A 19,236-nucleotide genomic window follows, 5' to 3' on the forward strand; every position below is an offset into this window, starting at 1 on the left:
ATCTTACATTCTCCCACTCCAAATCATGCATGGGAGTCTGTTTATAGAATGACCCACTTTATAAACATAGAGGCCCAGCATGGCTGTAATGGCACCTATGAACTTCAGCTGGCAGAATGAGATGTGATGCTCTCTACCTCCGTTTTTCTTAAAGACCATCATAGGCCAAACTATGTGATGCTCTCTACCTCCACTTTTCTTAAAGACCGTCATAGGTCAAACTATGCTTGCAACCTTAATCATCTGATATCTTTTATGATCAGGTTGATGGAATTCGCAACAAGGCACCAAGAATGCTTTCTTCTCATCCCTCAAAGTCTTAGATACAGTGGAGAGATTTGTAAGGCAATCAGCAAAAGATTACAGGCATGTTCCTTGAGTGCTGGTAAGTCTTATTGAATTTACAATGTCCCTTGAGTGCTGGTCAGTCTTATTGAATTTACAATGTCCCTTGAGTGCTGGTCAGTCTTATTGAATTTACAATGTCCCTTGAGTGCTGGTCAGTCTTATTGAATTTACAATGTCCCTTGAGTGCTGGTCACTGGGAAGCAGTCTTATTGAATTTACAATGTCCCTTGAGTGCTGGTCACTGGGAAGCAGTCTTATTGAATTTACAATGTCCCTTGAGTGCTGGTCATTGGGAAGCAGTCTTATTGAATTTACAATGTCCCTTGAGTGCTGGTCACTGGGAAGCAGTTTTATTGAATTTACAATGTCCCTTGAGTGCTGGTCAGTGGGAAGCAGTTTTATTGAATTTACAATGTCCCTTGAATGCTGGTCAGTCTTATTGAATTTACAATGTCCCTTGAGTGCTGGTCATTGGGAAGCAGTCTTATTGAATTTACAATGTCCCTTGAATGCTGGTCAGTCTTATTGAATTTACAATGTCCCTTGAATGCTGGTCAGTCTTATTGAATTTACAATGTCCCTTGAGTGCTGGTCACTGGGAAGCAGTCTTATTGAATTTACAATGTCCCTTGAGTGCTGGTCAGTCTTATTGAATTTACAATGTCCCTTGAGTGCTGGTCACTGGGAAGCAGTCTTATTGAATTTACAATGTCCCTTGAATGCTGGTCAGTCTTATTGAATTTACAATGTCCCTTGAGTGCTGGTCATTGGGAAGCAGTCTTATTGAATTTACAATGTCCCTTGAATGCTGGTCAGTCTTATTGAATTTACAATGTCCCTTGAATGCTGGTAAGTCTTATTGAATTTACAATGTCCCTTGAATGCTGGTCAGTCTTATTGAATTTACAATGTCCCTTGAGTGCTGGTCAATGGGAAGCAGTCTTATTGAATTTACAATGTCCCTTGAGTGCTGGTCAGTCTTATTGAATTTACAATGTCCCTTGAGTGCTGGTCATTGGGAAGCAGTCTTATTGAATTTACAATGTCCCTTGAATGCTGGTCAGTCTTATTGAATTTACAATGTCCCTTGGGTGTGTAGGGGCCCCGAGTGGCCGAGTGGTCTAAAGCGCTCTCCGTCACGGATCACTGCCATCTCACCTCTGTCTGCGTAGGTTCGAGTCTCGGGCTCGGCCAATGTGGATATGTGAGAAAGCTTGCTGGTAGCTTCTCGTGGGTCGGTGGTTCTTTCCGGGGTTTTCCCGGGTTCTTCCTCCACCAATCATACTGGCCGCCATGTATAGCCTATCTTGTGCTGAAAAATGGCGTTAAACCCTATAACAACAACAACAAGTCCCTTGAGTGCTCTGGTCAATGGGAAGCAGTCTTATTGAATTTACAATGTCCCTTGAGTGCTGGTCAGTCTTATTGAATTTACAATGTCCCTTGAGTGCTGGTCATTGGGAAGCAGTCTTATTGAATTTACAATGTCCCTTGAATGCTGGTCAGTCTTATTGAATTTACAATGTCCCTTGGGTGTGTAGGGGCCCCGAGTGGCCGAGTGGTCTAAAGCGCTCTCCGTCACGGATCACTGCCATCTCACCTCTGTCTGCGTAGGTTCGAGTCTCGGGCTCGGCCAATGTGGATATGTGAGAAAGCTTGCTGGTAGCTTCTCGTGGGTCAGTGGTTCTTTCCGGGGTTTTCCCGGGTTCTTCCTTCACCATTAATACTGGCCGCCATGTATAGCCTATCTTGTGCTGAAAAATGGCGTTAAACCCTATAACAACAACAACAAGTCCCTTGAGTGCTCTGGTCATTGGGAGGCAGTCTTATTGAATTTACAATGTCTCTTGAGTGCTGGTCATTGGGAAGCAACCTTATTGAATTTACAATGTCCCTTGAGTGCTGGTCACTGGGAAGCAGTCTTATTGAATTTACAATGTCCCTTGAATGCTGGTCAGTCTTATTGAATTTACAATGTCCCTTGAGTGCTGGTCAATGGGAAGCAGTCTTATTGAATTTACAATGTCCCTTGAATGCTGGTCAGTCTTATTGAATTTACAATGTCCCTTGAGTGCTGGTCAATGGGAAGCAGTCTTATTGAATTTACAATGTCCCTTGAATGCTGGTCAGTCTTATTAAATTTACAATGTCCCTTGAATGCTGGTCAGTCTTATTGAATTTACAATGTCCCTTGAGTGCTGGTCAGTCTTATTGAATTTACAATGTCCCTTGAGTGCTGGTCATTGGGAAGCAACCTTATTGAATTTACAATGTCCCTTGAATGCTGGTCAGTCTTATTGAATTTACAATGTCCCTTGAGTGCTGGTCAGTCTTATTGAATTTACAGTGTCCCTTGAGTGCTGGTCACTGGGAAGCAGCCTTATTGAATTTACAATGTCCCTTGAGTGCTGGTCAGTCTTATTGAATTTGCAATGTCCCTTGAATGCTGGTCAGTCTTATTGAATTTACAATGTCCCTTGAGTGCTGGTCATTGGGAAGCAGTCTTATTGAATTTACAATGTCCCTTGAGTGCTGGTCATTGGGAAGCAGTCTTATTGAATTTACTATGTCCCTTGAGTGCTGATCATTGGGAAGCAGTCTTATTGAATTTACAATGTCCCTTGAGTGCTGGTCATTTGGAAGCAGTCTTATTGAATTTACAATGTCCCTTGAGTGCTGGTCATTGGGAAGCAGTCTTATTGAATTTACTATGTCCCTTGAGTGCTGGTCATTGGGAAGCAGTCTTATTGAATTTACAATGTCCCTTGAGTGCTGGTCATTGGGAAGCAGTCTTATTGAATTTACAATGTCCCCTGAGTGCTGGTCATTGGGAAGCAGTCTTATTGAATTTACAATGTCCCTTGAGTGCTGGTCACTGGGAAGCAGTCTTATTGAATTTACAATGTCCCTTGTGTGCTGGTCACTGGGAAGCAGTCTGTTGAATTTACAAGTGTCAAAAACCATTATTTAATAGCAATAGTTACTTATCCGGTCACTATTGCTTTGCTAATCTAGTTTCATGCTGACAGTATACTGTCTGTATGATGTGAATCCATACTCCCAGAGTAGACGAAAATTCAGTATTAAAATTAGTTTTAACCCCCCCAAACACTACATTTCTCCCAAATAAAGTGGTTAGCAAAGGGAAGACAATCAGTTTTGCCAGCATTTCTCTCCACGAGACCTTTCCTATCTCAATGGACATCACATTCACACACCCTTATCACAGATCCTGATGGGGGGAAGGTCCAGTCTGTTGTTGCCAAATGGGGAAGATTTGCCATGATGACATATGAATCTGACAAGTGGTTTCTAGGGAACTCTGAATCATGTTCATCACACATTCTTTGTTCAGAGTTCCTTCAGCCACAAACAAGACACTCTGCACTTGGACATCAGTCTAAGTGCATTCAGTCAACTCTTGTAAACTCTTGGGTTTATGATGAAATGCAACAGTGGGTTCTAAATGCCGGACTTGCAAGAGGCATGACTTCACATACCCACTCACATAAATTCCAAAAGTCCTGTGACTCAACTACACAAACAAAAATCTACATAACAGCAGGCTAGTTATATCTTGGAGCAAGAAATGATATCACTTGTTACCCTGCTTCTCTTTCTCAGTGTTCTTGTCAACAAGACCTTCATCCTCATACCATTTCAAAATTTTGGTCTGGAACTCAGCATTCAAGTAAACAGAGTATGTCTCTCCCAGAAATGAAAATTGAATTAGTACAATGGTGGATTCCTTGCATATATAGAACAATCCATCTGTTAGAGAATACCTTTGACTGCTGGGTTTTGCTCAAAGCAGCAATAGACATCATAGTCCTAGGTCGCTTTCTTGGGCTCCCATTACAGTGATTCTGTGGTCCAAATGAGTCTGAACATAATCTGCACAATATGAGGTTCCATCTTGAAGGTAGGGAAACCATACTTGACTCATGTCAGAGATACCTCTGCAAGTACAGACTCAGTCATGATCTGTAAGGATGTGAACAGAGAGGACTAGGATAAGGAAGCAAGACTCCTATCATTTTGGGATGCCAGTGGAGTGTGGTCTCTCATAATCATTATTTACATATCTGCATTTTAGAGAGGAAAACCATTCTGAAAGTCTTTCATTGGTGGCTGGAGAACCTGCGTGGGAATGGAATTCTCATTCTGTCCAACAACTCCACTGTGGTGGTTTGTCTCAAACAGCATGCAGAACCATGTCACCAGTCCATAGCATTCTTGTTTGGGATTTTCCAAAGTGGTGTCCTTGATGATAAATCCACTTCCATGTTAGACATATCCTAGGCTGGCTAATTTATTGGCAGACTCATTGTCCTGCAAAAACCAACTAAACAAAGACATTGGTGTCATCATCACTTGGTTTTCATTCAGTAGGTGCAAGATGGGATCAACCTATGATGGACCTGTTGGTGACAAGGTGGAATACCAAAATCAAAACATTTGTCTAACCAGTCCTGGATAATCCGTGCTCATTATATAGATTCAAACAGCCAATGATATACACTTCTTCTCCAGTGCCTCAGATTATGAAGGTAATACAGGAAGCAAAAGAATCTGATTGTCTCCCCATCCTGATTGCTCCACTCGAATGGGAAATCTTGGATCAGCCTTATCAATCTTGCAACAGAATTACCAGGAAACTGAGATATTCCCTCATCTACTTTAAGCAACCACAGCAGCAGGTGTTTCATCCGAAAATAGAGTTCCTGAACCAGCACATTTGGATCATGTTAAAATACACCCTCAGGAACAAACAGTTCTCTGAACCAGTGATGGAGAAATCCCTCAAGTGAGATGTTCCTTCCACCTTAATGCATATAAAGGCAATGAAATATATTCACAAAATGATGCACATAAGAACACTTTATACCAATGTAGGCATCCATACCTCAATAACTAATTTCCTATGACTCTTCAATGAAAAACAGTTGGCACTAAAACAGTTAAAACCTACCATGCCACAGTCATTGCATTATCATCGAAGAGAGGATATCAGACAAACCATGACCTGTCTGATCTTCTATCCATTTGGATTATGCGTGTCCAATGATGTTGCATCCTTACCCAAATGGAATCCATCATGGGTAATGAACAAGACACCATTTGAACTAATCTCAAGAGAATCATTGGTTCACCTCTCATATAAGTTCTGTCTCCTTGCATTGGCGAATTTCAGGCAGAATCGGCAAATACATGCCCTATTAGTGGACCCTTCTACATGCAGTTCTGACAAGATGGGTGAGTATCACTCATGAAGGTCCCTCCTTTCATGGCCAAGAACAAGATACCATTCATGGGTAATCAGACTTTGGTAATAATTCCTGTCTACTGTAGACACTGAGTGATACATAAGGAAGACCGACCCATTGTGTCAAGGGAGATCACACCTCTTCTTGTCCTCACAGACACCCAACCCATTGTGTCAAGGGAGATCACACCTGTTCTTGTCCTCACAGACACCCAACCCATTGTGTCAAGAGAGATCACACCTGTTCTTGTCCTCACAGACACCAAACCCATTGTGTCAAGGGAGATCACACCTATTCTTGTCCTCACAGACACCCAACCCATTGTGTCAAGGGAGATCACACCTCTACTTGTCCTCACAGACACTTTCATCCTTGATAAATTGGGTTACTCATTCAGCATATAGGAAATAACTCCACACCAATGAATTTGCTGTGCATCTCAGCTCATGATGTTAGGACAGTTTTACCACAAACATTGCAAGTCAGAGAAACTGTTCTCTAACTGGAGATCTGAGTACACTTCTTAGGATGGAGATCTGAGTACACTTCTCAGGATGGAGATCTGAGTACACTTCTCCAGTCTTTGTGTCTCAGAGATCTTTCACCCAGAAAGGCTGAACTCAGTCTGGAAGGACCTAAAGCCGTGGTGCAAAAGGTACCTTCCCAGGTCATTCAACAATTTCATAAGGACGTGGCTTCATGACTTCTGTGGATTTATCTTTAAACATGCCATTGTATTTTTTGTTACCAGTGCTGAACAGTGTATATTCTTTTGAGTAATCAGTTGCATCATACAGGTTGGCTTCTACCATGTTATGGTATGGATACTCCAATTTAATTTGCATGAGCAGGCTGTCTGTGTCCATCTAGAGGAGGCTTGCCTTTCCACCAGACCTTGATGCTGTTGTAGTCATTCATCAACAGCTTAGTAAGGTCTAAGATAGACATCCCTGTGTATATTGACTGGTCAAACATATGGTTGGCTTTCATGCTGTGAACTGCAATGACGTTGTCATCAAACATCAAACATTTCCATGTTTGAAACACTGGTGTTATGGCAACGAGGTTATGCAGCTTGTTTTCTTCACCTTCTGGCCCAACCAGGTCCACCGACATCCACTTTCTCGGCTTTTCCATGATCTTGCTGAACACCAAGTTGTTCACAAGCTTGAAGAAGTTGTTTTCACATTTATTTTTAGCACAAGTCCCCAGATGGGTGTTGAGCTGGATGTATAGTACCATACATGCACTCTGCTTGAAGTTCAATGCCTGGTGAGCCTTCGTGGATGTATAGTGCCATACATGCACTCTGGTTGAAGTTCAATGCCTGGTGAGCCTTCATGGATGTGTAGTGCCATACATGCACTCTGGTTGAAGTTCAATGCCTGGTGAGCCTTCATGGATGTTAGTACCATACATGCACTCTGGTTGAAGTTCAATGCCTGGTGAGCCTTCGTGGATGTATAGTGCCATACATGCACTCTGGTTGAAGTTCAATGCCTGGTGAGTGACTAGTATCCTAAGACTGGTAGAAAGCTGGAGGTTCTGATAGTGGATCACACATTGCTATTGTTCCCCCTTTTAATTCAGTGAGCCATGCCAATAGTAGCTTTGCCAGCACAATGGTACACAAAGTGTTTTGGGGTCCAGCACTGTGGTACACAAAGTGCTTCAGGGGCCAGCACTATGGTACACAAAGTGCCTCAGGAGCCAGCACTGTGGTACACAAAGTGCCTCAGGAGCCAGCATTATGGTACACAAAGTGCCTCAGGGGCCAATACTGTGGTACACAAAGTGCCTCAGGGGCCAGCACTGTGGTACACAAAGTGCCTCAGGGGTCAGCATTATGGTACACAAAGTGCCTCAGGGGCCATTACAGTGGTACACAAAGTGCCACAGGAGCCAGCAGAAAATCTTTGTGCACAACTTAAAGCTCTTAAGGATACACAAGGTCTACTTTGAGAATGTAGCTCTTTTATAGTTTGTTGATCCACTTGAATTCTCCAATAGCATTAGAAAATGACAAAGTATCTGCTTCTAGCTTGTGACTTTCTGGCATGGTAGTCTTTCACATTCACATCGAATCTGCCCTACTGCTCTGTTAAGGCTGACAGGAGGCTTAATGCTGATAACCAGCAGGGTTAGGTACTTCTCTGCCCAGGGACCAAATTCCTCTTCTGGCTATCGGACTATGCATCTTGACCATGCAACTTAAAGCCAGAACTGGAACTGATATTTGGACTGGCCATGGAGTACTATGTTTGATTCCCAGACCATGCCAGATGCTGTGTTGTGTCCATAGGCAAGAAACTTTACTCTTGATGTATTTAGTAATTGATTCAGGCTGATTGGATGGTTAGACTTGAACCTGCAACCATTTGATCCTATTCCTTAGCCATTAAGCTACTGTGCAGATCTCAGTGGTTTCCAAGTTTTTACTTGAGGATAATAGCTACACAGATTAACTTCCCTTGGTGATTGAATAAATGACTTGTCCATTTGATGCCAAAAACGTGTTATATATATATATATATATATATATATATATATATATATATATATATATGGTCTTGAAAAAAGACAAATCACTCCAACATTAATACACAATATAGTAGCTGTATGATCCAATCTTTTCTTCCTTTTCAATCTACAAAACATGTATGAATTTGTATTCACAATCTGATATATATCAACTACACAGGTGAATTCTATCATGCCAGCATGGGTCTCTTGTTTAAAAGTACATTTAAAGTAACAGCAAGACTCATGACAGGACTGTCAGTGAAATGATGAAAAAAGAAACTTGAAATATTTTTGTATAGTGGATATTATGTATTCTTGTTGACTATGCATTGTCTGTGTATTGTTTTTGAGGTGAAAAAGACAGAAAAACCTAGAGAAAACCAGGAACCAGAACTTAGGATTGAACACGGAACTGCAGAGGTGCAAAACATTATCATTTGCCAGTCTAGGCTCTCAAATTCTTGAAATATAAAATTTATCAAAATTTTTACACGAGTTATTCAAATGAACCATCCATAATGACAATGGCAGAAATGTAATGTTGCCCTTGTCCTTCTGTCCATCTGTTGATCAAATGTAGTTGGGTTTTGTAATTGGGTCAGTTTCAGGCACAACGGTGCAGCATCCATTTTTCTTAAAAAATGTTTGTCTTATATATCTAGATGGACAATCAACTTGGCCTTGAGGACAGTAGAAAAGATGTTTTATGCTGAGACACCCTTTAATTCAGAAGATCTAGTTGAGGTAATCAAGATATCTTTTTTGTTGCTGTATGTTAGATGGATCTCTGAGTCTACAGGATTTTATGTCAAAGAAATTGAACTCTATAATCATCAGATGTCACTAGTTTACAGATCATTAACATTTATGTAAACAGAATGATGACTGAATGAAAAATGAATGGACATTGAAGGCAAATAGTGCTAAATGAATGATGACTGAATGAAAATTGAATGGACATTGAAGGCAAATAGTGCTAAATGAATGATGAATGAATAAAAAATGAATGGACATTGAAGGAAAATAGTGCTAAATGAATGATGAATGAATGAAAAATGAATGGACATTGAAGGCAAATAGTGCTAAATGAATGATGAATGAATAAAAATGAATGGACATTGAAGGAAAATAGTGCTAAATGAATGATGAATGAATAAAAAATGAATGGACATTGAAGGAAAATAGTGCTAAATGAATGATGAATGAATAAAAATGAATGGACATTGAAGGCAAATAGTGCTAAATGAATGATGAATGAACGAAGAATGGACAGTATGTGCTACATGAATACTGAGTCTAAGTCAAAATATTTAGTTATAAAATCTAACAATTAAAGAACTTGTCAATCATGAAGATAAATGATAAGTAAACAGTTATAAACAAATAAGTGATAATTGATAAATGATAAATAATAAACCATAAATAATATGGCATAAACAATAAAACAATAAATTTAAACTATAGATGATAAATGAAAGTAATAAAAACAGATGATATTGATCACCTTGTTAATATTTATTTATTTGAAGATGCTTGTAATTGACTATGAACAGAACTTGAGTTTGAGCCAGATATAACCATTTTTCTCTGACACAGTAGGCATTTTTAACTTAACATTATGAGTGAATTAAGATGGCATGATTTTTCTGGTTTAGTTATATATTTTCATTCATATTTCAGTGTTTAATGGTGCTGTTGTTTATATTTTGAAATTTTGGGGTTGTTATTTCTTTTTTTTTTATCATTTATTGTCTTCTCAGAAAACAGTGGAGACAGAGTGCTCTAAAGTGAGAAATTCATATGCACTTACCTCACTTGTACTAAGTGTACATTAACAGCACCTTGCAGTGTTGGTAGGTCTAGGTCAGAGTGGACATGGTCTTGAGTCCTGCATAAGAATCTAAAGGTGAGAAATAAGAAGACAAACTCATCAGAGTGCAGCGTCTTGAGCCTCCACCTGAATTGTTTTCTGTGAGTATAATGGAGAACATTCCAGTGTCATCACAACGGATACAGGAGGAACACTTAGTAGTGGTTTTCTTTGATTTAGAAAAGGCCTATGACATGATATGGAAGTACAGGATACTAAATGACTTGTATGATCTGTATCTAAAAGGCTGTCTGCCCTCTTTCATATCAAACTTTCTCTCAGACAGAGAATTCAAGGTACAAGTTGGCTGTACCCTCTCAGATCTGCACGAGCAAGAGATGGGTGTGCCCCAGGGCAGTATTTTATCTGTGATGCTTTTCAACATCAAAATTAATAGCATCACCAAGTGTTTGGCTCCTGCTGTGGATTGCTCGTTATACGTTGATGATTTTCTAATATGTTATTGATCAAAACACATGCATACAATTGAAAGACAACTACAGCAAAATATAAACAAGATTCAAAATTGGGCCAATACTAACGGTTTCAAATTCTCGAAATCCAAAACGGTATGTATGTATTTCTGTCAGTTACGAAGACACCACGATGAACCTAAACTCACACTGGATGGAACACCTATTCCAGTTGTTGAGGAAATAAAGCTTTTAGACATTATCTTTGACAGAAAACTGACTTTTATTCCACACCTAAAGAACTTGAAAGCTAAATGCTTAAAATCTCATGATCTACTTAAAGTAGTAGCACACACTGACTGGGGTGCTGATAGAAAAGTCATACTCAGTTTATATAGAATGTTTATTCGCTCCAAACTGGACTATGGCTGCATTGTGTATGGTTCAGCCAGAAAGTCATATCTGAAAATGATTGATCCAATTCATCATCAGGGAATAAGACTCATTCTGGGAGCATTTAAAACATCCCCATGTGAAAGCCTTCTAGCTGAAGCGAACAAACCACCGTTATCACTTCGTAGAGAAATGCTTTCTGCACAGTATACAGTCAAAATAAAATCAAACCCTCTGAACCCTGCTTTTTTGGCTGTTTTTCAACCCAGATACAAAACCTTATACGAAAATAAACCAAATGCCATACCTTCCTTTAGCATTAGAATATCATCCAGCCTTGACAGTACAAAAATAGATCTTTCTAAAATTCAGAAAACATCCATCTCTGAAACACCACCAAGGCTACTTAAACAACCAAAAGTACTTTTTACACTACACGATGGAAAAAAATCTGAGACAAACCCTTCCACCTTCCACAACTCTTACCATGAACTCCTCACCAAATTTAAAAACTACACGAGAATTTACACAGATGGATCAAAGGATGAGGAAAAGTCTGCTGCAGCCTTCATTTGTGGAAATCACACAGTGCAAGTTTGCTTATCAAATGGCACGTCAATTTTTTCAACCGAAATCAGAGCAATAGACCTTGCTCTACAATATATCGAAAACAAACGTATTTTAAACAGCATCATCTTCTCTGACTCCCTATCAGTACTTCAGTCACTACACAATAGAAAACTGGAGAACCCATTGTTGACCAATGGTCTCATCAAAAATACTAAGCTGAGTACCTCCCACAATATTGTATACTGCTGGTTACCTAGCCATGCTGGTATTAAAGGTAATGAAAAAGCAGATTGCACTGCAAAAATGGCCCTATCTTATGAACCATCTGATTTTAAAATACCTTATACTGATTTTAAACCTAACATCAAAGAGACTTTACGTCAGAAGTGGCAGGCATCATGGAATGATGCAGTGAATAATAAACTTAACACCATCAAGCCAACCCTTGGAGAATGTACTCCTTCCTAGAGAATCGTGCATAGGGAGGAGGTAGTCATTGCAAGAATTCAAATTGGTCATACTTATATAACCCACTCCCACATACTAAAAGGTGATGACCCACCAGAGTGCATTTCTTGCAATGAACCATTCACTGTTAAGTACTTTATGATAGAGTGTTTTGACCTGCAACCTACGCGCAATCAGTATTACAATGTGCATGACATGAAAGAACTTTTTGATACAATAAACGTCACTTGTATTATAGGATTCCTGAAAGCAGTGAACATGTACTGTAAACTCTAACTTTTATGCCATCATTTTTATAATTTTTAAAAGATTCTACATATAACATTTTTTATGGCGCTAAATAGTCAAACAGTGCTGATGTGCCGTTAAAATACAATCAATCAATCAATCAGTCAATCAATCATCACAACAGAGCAGCTAGAGACAGATAACTTGGTGGTGCCTGATGCATTCATGCTATCCCATGGATATGGTAGCTTTGCCAGATGACAACAACCTTCTGAACGCCCACAATGAGTGTAGGGAATACCTTGATCTGTCTCCTAACTCTGACCCTATCATGAAAAGTACAGAGTTAAGTTTCATGGCTGCAGCAGAGGAAATATTTTGTATTTTAACACCATCCAGTTTCTCATCATCTCCATCTACTGGCTAGAACTATTGTCTCAAAGCTTTGGTAGATAATGAGGTTGCAGAGGATCATCCCTGTCTCCTCCCAGTCTGAAAAACTCTAAGTGATCTCTGGTCATCTTTCAGATTAAATACTGGAACTAGTTATTCTAATGATATTTTTCTCTCAGAAAGCCTGTCACCAATACTTTATTCTACATGCTGATACCACTCACACTTGGAAACATTTAGCATTAACATTCCATGCCTGAATAAGAACACTGGAGCAGCACATATGTCTACAAGGTTAATTGGCAGGTGTTAATGAGACTTCACAGCTTGTGTGGAATATAGTGTGAACATCAATTTTTCACTTGGCCAGAAAAAGCTGGGAATTGAGCATGCATGGGAATTGGTGGCTCACTTAGCCACAGTTAACTAGTAGGACAGCTCATCATTCCATGGTCAGTGCCCTTATGGGTCCTGATAAACTGAATTTAATATTACAAGACACTTGTCTGCATCCATCGTCACTGAAGCCTTCACACGCTTTGGCTTTACATTCTTTTTTGTTGGTTCACTGCTGTTGTTCCAGAGTCACATAGAGGATGTGCAGAAGAAGGCAGCACAAAAGGAATCCCTCCAGATATCTTTACCCCATCCTTCACTTGTTTGACTGCAACACTCTCAGCCTCAATGATGAGCTGGTCAAAAACAGGCATAGGTAGCCACATCCCACTCAACAAAAGCAGGCTTGACTACAAACCTCTTTCAGATGGCAATAAATCTTTCATTCATGTCAGGCAATTTAATAAAACAGAAATGAAACAAGTTTTTCTTCCCCAAAGTGTCCAATTAACTGCCAGTGATTTAGCAACCCCATTGCCCTCAGAGAATCTTCCAATTGGTGCCAAGTTTTGTCCATTTTTGTCAAGCTTGCATGAACCTTTTTCCATGTAACAAATGGGTGCTCCAGGTAGTCTTGGAGAGGCTTCAGACATTGTTTTATCTGGCCTCTACCCCTTGTATGTTCCACAGCAGTGATACATATCCCTTAAAGGTGGAGAAGGTGGAGTAAGAGGGTTCTAACTGAACTCACTAGGGCTTTTTATTCAAGGCTTTTTCTGGTACCTAAAGCCAGCTGATATATTTTAGAACTGAATGGAGACATTGCAATTAGTTTGCCTTTCCATCAAGAGGGAGGAGTTTGTGATCAGTCTCAGTCTGATCAATGCATGCTTTCATGTCGCTATCTGTCCAACTTCTGCACACCTGAGCTTTCTAGCAAATTAGAAGAAATCAGATCTTATCCCGCTCAATACTTAATCCATCTGGATATGAAATTTCTGATTGATCTCAATCTCCCTCATTCAGATTCCATGGAGCTTATATATTAATATTCAAGAATCAGGCTTCTGTAGCAACTTATTTTACAAAACTCAGCAGTAGATTTGATTTTTCTAAGCCATTTTTTTCTGCCTCTGCAAAAGGTACTCCTGAATCAGTGGTGTCTAGTCAGCTAGCATATTTCAAATTTTGATGGAGATTAAACAGTTCCTGCATCATTTGCAAGACAAGCAGTGGCATATGGCTGGAATTCCTCTGGAAAAGCCCAGACTTGATGTTGATGGCTAATATTGAAGTGAGTTTGTTTGGCTGGTCAGGGGGAGAGCTGTCCCATTGTCCTACTTCATCATGGCAAACAGTAGTTGAAGCCTAGAGAAGAAGTCACTTTATATAAACCTTTTAGAAATGAAGTCTGTAATGAACATCTTTCATTGTTGGAGCAATCAACTGTGTGGGAAAGTGATCCTAGTAATATTGGACAAGTCATCTATAGTGTTCCCTTGCCTCCTCAGATGAGGTTGGGAAAAATCACCTGCTTGAATATGTTAACAACAGTTTCTGTGCTGATACCTCAACACAAGATAACAGTCCAAATCAGACATGTTCTTGGTAGACACAGTGTTTTCACCAGTTCTTTGTTAAGAATCACATAGATTCGGCACACAAGTTTTCCTATCACCTGTTGATCTTTCAGCTGAAATGCGCACTTGGGGATGGGATAAATCTCATTGCAATGAGGTGAAATCACAAACTGTCCAATTTCATCTCTTCTGTTCCAGATCCAAAAACTTGGATCTGGAATGTTCAGGCAATTGTTTAGGATCGGAATTTGGGACTATACCTTCCCTCCAATAGTTCTGATCTTGAGAGTCATCAAGAAAATTGGGGACCAGTCTTGCAAATTTGTTCTGGAGGCATGACTCAGATGGGATACATCCTGGGTGAATGATCAGCTCAGCCTAGCAAGAGACATCCTGAGAAAAATCTCAGCAAATTTAACCTGCTTAGACAACTCTGCTTGCTCTCTTTCGTCCCTGCACAGACCAGTTTCTCTTCATGCTTGCTGGACTTTTCCTGAGAGAGCCTCATGTACAAATGAGTTTCAGCTTTCAATCATGGAGATAATCTCACAAGATAAATGGTCCTTGACTTATGAAGGCTTATGAGGGGATGTGAAAGGTTTTCAGGGACTAGTGCACAAACAACATTGTCACTTTGAATGCTTTGTTCTCCCAGCTGGCTAAAAAACTTCTTGAGGAGAAAAGGATAGCTTGGTATAATCCAGAGATATTGCTTGATGATTTATGAAACATTCAGTCATCATGGTACAGCAAATAAAGACCATGACAAGGACATATCAGACCTGTTGGCCAACTTTGACTTGCACAAGCCTAAATCACTCACCTTGTTTCCCAAGTGCTACCTTACAATACATGCTTTCTGTTGTTGCAAGCCTCAGAAAGAGTGAGTTGCATGTCCTATCCATTGACCTGAATCATCTTCAGATCAGATGGTTCCATGGTCCTAATGCCACAACCAGATTTCATAGCTACAAACCAGTTGCCATCTGTTTGATATCAAATAGTTTTCATCAAGAAGGGCAGCAGTGCAAGACCCAGTCCTTACTCTAAAGGTTTGCTTGAAATGCATGGAGAAGACCCATGGCTATGAACTATGTCCTTTTCTTCTGGTTAGTCATGGCAAAAGGATATAATCCCTCAAGCCCTGGATGGGCATGGCAAAAGGATATAACCCCTCAAGCCCTGGTTAATCATGGCAAAATGATATAACCCCTCAAGCCCTGGATGGGCATGGCAAAAGGATATAACCCCTCAAGCCCTGGATGGGCATGGCAAAAGGATATAACCCCTCAAGCCCTGGCCTGGTTAGGCATGGCAAAAGGATATAACCCCTCAAGCCCTGGATGGGCATGGTAAAAGATATAACCCCTCTATAACCCCTCAAGCCCTTTATGGGCATGACAAAAGGATATATGCTTTGCATTCTCCAAATCATGACATGATCAGATTTACCTCATGAAGAATTTTGCTCCTGAGATTAAAGATGTTTCTTCAAGTCTCGTAGTCAAATGCAACATTTCAATCCAAGGTATAATATTAGCCATTGGCTGGCATGCACAGACATCCTTTTTGAGATTTATGTCCAAGATCTGTCATCACAGCAATGAGAATTAAATCTGGTGCATTATGTGACTACAGTCCAGATCACCACCAGACCCTCTTGAGCTTGTCACAACCTCCTCACAGGCATGGGTTTATGCGTTCCCTTGATTCATCAAAAGTTATTTGCTCTGTATGGAAAAGTTATTCTTTCCTCCTTGCCTGTTGTTTTAATATGTTACATGACAGTCCAATATGCTCTCTTCATATTAGGATGGTGATGTGTATCCTTCAACCATTTTTTCCTTGAAGGATGCAATGGTTTGAGGTTGGATGCTTATGCAGTTGTCTCCTTTTATTCTAACTGTTTGTGAATTGTGTCTCTGAAAATACTTACCCATTCATATTACTACTAATCCCTTCCATATCTCCCAGAAATGTGAGCATCCTCACTGATGTATTGCTCAGCTTAATATGGTAAACAACTGGTTGATGGGTAATCACTTTGCAATGTTAAGGGGAGGTAATGTGTAAGTGTTTCTTCCCTTTGTCTATATGGTACATATATAGGAAGTAGTAGCAGAGCTTATTTTTATCATGATCATTATGTATTGTCAGAATAAAACAATTTACTAAATAACTTACTTTCTCTGACTCAGAATAGTTTTTCCTGTTTATTATTTTACTTTGAAACAACTATTGTTATCTTAGTTCATGTGGAAAAGTAATGAAACTATAAAACTAACTTCTGCTAATTAACCTTGCATAAAAAAGACACATTTCCCAGGTCAAATAAATAATCTACAGCCTTTGGCAATAAACGTGTGGAAGCCAGGTCATTGATCAAGTTGATATGAAGACCTATTGCACAAGAACCTCATTTGTTGTCAAAGTTGTATATAACACAACCAGGCAAACATGGGCCATTGTTCAAAGAGTATGCCACCATTAAAGCTTGAGGTATTTGCACACAGATGGAAGTTCATTGTACAAATTTTTGTTGTTTTGTTTATTTATCTTTTTGCTGGTGGGTAATGTTAGTGTTTTTGCATAGAATTGTATTGTCCTATTTCATGAGATAGTTTTTGTGCTTGTGTTTTGCATCTCTTTAAAATAAAAAAAAGAGTGCAGGATATAGAAGAAAATTGATGATTTCTCCTGCTAATAAAATTCTGGACAAATGCTTCAACTTTTCATGATCATGATGGAAAACCTGCAAATGATGCTGTTTAAAACACATTAGGCATCTTCAGAAGAATAACTTAAGGTTATTGAAAAACCATCAACAGTCTAGAACATGTTACGCATTTATGACTGTAAATAAAGAAAGGAAAAAGAATGATATACAGAAATACATGAATCTGTACACCCTTCCAGTTAGCATACCTTTTTGTCATGGGCTCACTCTCGGTCCTTAAATCTCTAGGCCCTTCCAGTTAGCATATCTTTTTGTCATGGGATCTCTCTCAGCCCATGAATCTCTGGGCCCTTCCATTTAGCATATCTTTTTGTCACAGGCTCTCTCTCGGTCCATGAATCTGTAGGCCCTTCCAGTTAGCATATCTTTTTGTCATGGGATCTCTCTCAGCCCATGAATCTCTGGGCCCTTCCAGTTAGCATATCTTTTTGTCATGGGATCTCTCTCAGCCAATGAATCTCTGGGCCCTTCCAGTTAGCATATCTTTTTGTCATGGGATCTCTCTCAGCCAATGAATCTCTCAGGCCCTTCCAGTTAGCATATCTTTTTCTTATGGGATCTCTTTCAGCCCGTGAATCTCTGGGCCCTTCCAGTTAGCGTATCTTTTTCCCATGGGATCTCTTTCAGCCCATGAATCTCTGGGCCCTTCCAGTTAGCATATCGTTTTATCACAAGCTCTGTCTTTGGTCCATGAAAACTAAATTGTCATGATCATGAATATTTGGCTAAGAGTGTGTGTATGATTAGGATTTTTAATGTAGCTTTTAACAATTTTTCAGTGATATCGCTACAATGTCTGCAGTGTGGCAGATTATAGTGATGTCTAGCACTGGGGAATCATGCCGCAGACATATAGCATGATGTCCCACCCAGTCACATTATCCTGGCACCAGGCCAACCAGTCGTAACACTAACCTTTTAATGATGAGTGCTAAGCGAGGCAGCTGTTAGTACCATTTTTGTAAGTCTTTGGTATGACTCGGCCAGGGTTCGAACCCACGACCTCCCACTGTTTGGCTAAGAAATTGATCAAATGAATTGTTAATTTGTGTTTTTCTTGTAGCAACTTGTGGAACTGGCAGCATTTAATTTCATGAATATATGTTATCAATTCTGAATTTGTAATAATTGAAATTGTGTATACCTACCTACTTACCAACCTACAGATAGACAGACTGGCGTGCATGCATTCTCTCATCCATCCTTCCATCTATCCATCCCTATATAGTTACGTAGATACCTACATGCATGAATGCATACTTGCATGCATACATACATACATGCATACATACATATACATACATACATAAATACATACGTACGTACATACATATATACGTACATACATACATACATATAATGTGCATACAAATGCATAGATAATCTGCATACATGAAACTCTTGTATAATACACATATAAACACTACATCTATACATAAAGATAGACAAAGAGACATACATGAAAACCCGACTGTAACATAATGGTCAGGGTTACAGAGCACCATCATTGAGACAGTTAGCTAAAGAAAATGTTACACCTGTATCCTCAAGGCTCTACAAGATACAGGTGGGGGTGGGTATGAAAATACTTTTTTTATGAGCTATGATAAATATTTTTGGTAAATCTTGTCAAATGAATTCAAGCTATCCATCATACTGGTATATAGAGTAGAAGAACCTGTGGATCCAAGTCCCTAAATTATTGATGTGAACCAACCGTATACACCCCATCATCATCACCCACTAAAGAAAGTACTGTGATCACATAAATTATTGGTGTGAACCAGCTGTATACACCCCATCCATTATCACCCACTAAATAAAGTACTGTATCACATTAATTATTGGTGTTAACCAACAGTATACACCCCATCCATCATCACCCACTAAATAAAGTACTGTGATCACATAAATTATTGGTGTGAACATGTAAACCAAGAGTATACACCCCATCATCACCCACTAAATAAAGTACTGTGATCACATAAATTATTGGTGTGAACCAACAGTATACACCCCATCCATCATGACCCACTAAATAAAGTACTGTGATCACATAAGTTATTGGTGTTAACATGTAAACCAAGAGTATTCACCCCATCATCACCCA

At 39.6% G+C, this 19,236-nt stretch overlaps 1 protein-coding gene across 4 annotated transcripts in view; it reads left to right on the forward strand.

Moving 5' to 3' along the window:
* Nucleotides 1–19,236, forward strand: part of LOC149784837 (uncharacterized) — a 140,360-nt gene that overhangs the window by 42,312 nt on the left and 78,812 nt on the right. For all 4 annotated transcript variants that reach the window (XM_089978399.1, XM_089978401.1, XM_089978398.1 and 1 more), the window contains one exon: nucleotides 8,801–8,882. In XM_089978399.1, coding sequence (XP_089834525.1) covers nucleotides 8,801–8,882 — 82 coding nt within the window. The remainder of the gene's footprint in view (nucleotides 1–8,800; nucleotides 8,883–19,236) is intronic.

The sequence above is a fragment of the Sinohyriopsis cumingii genome, chromosome 13 (assembly GCF_028554795.1).
Source record: "Sinohyriopsis cumingii isolate HCF-2022 chromosome 13, ASM2855479v2, whole genome shotgun sequence".
NCBI lineage: Eukaryota > Metazoa > Mollusca > Bivalvia > Unionida > Unionidae > Sinohyriopsis > Sinohyriopsis cumingii.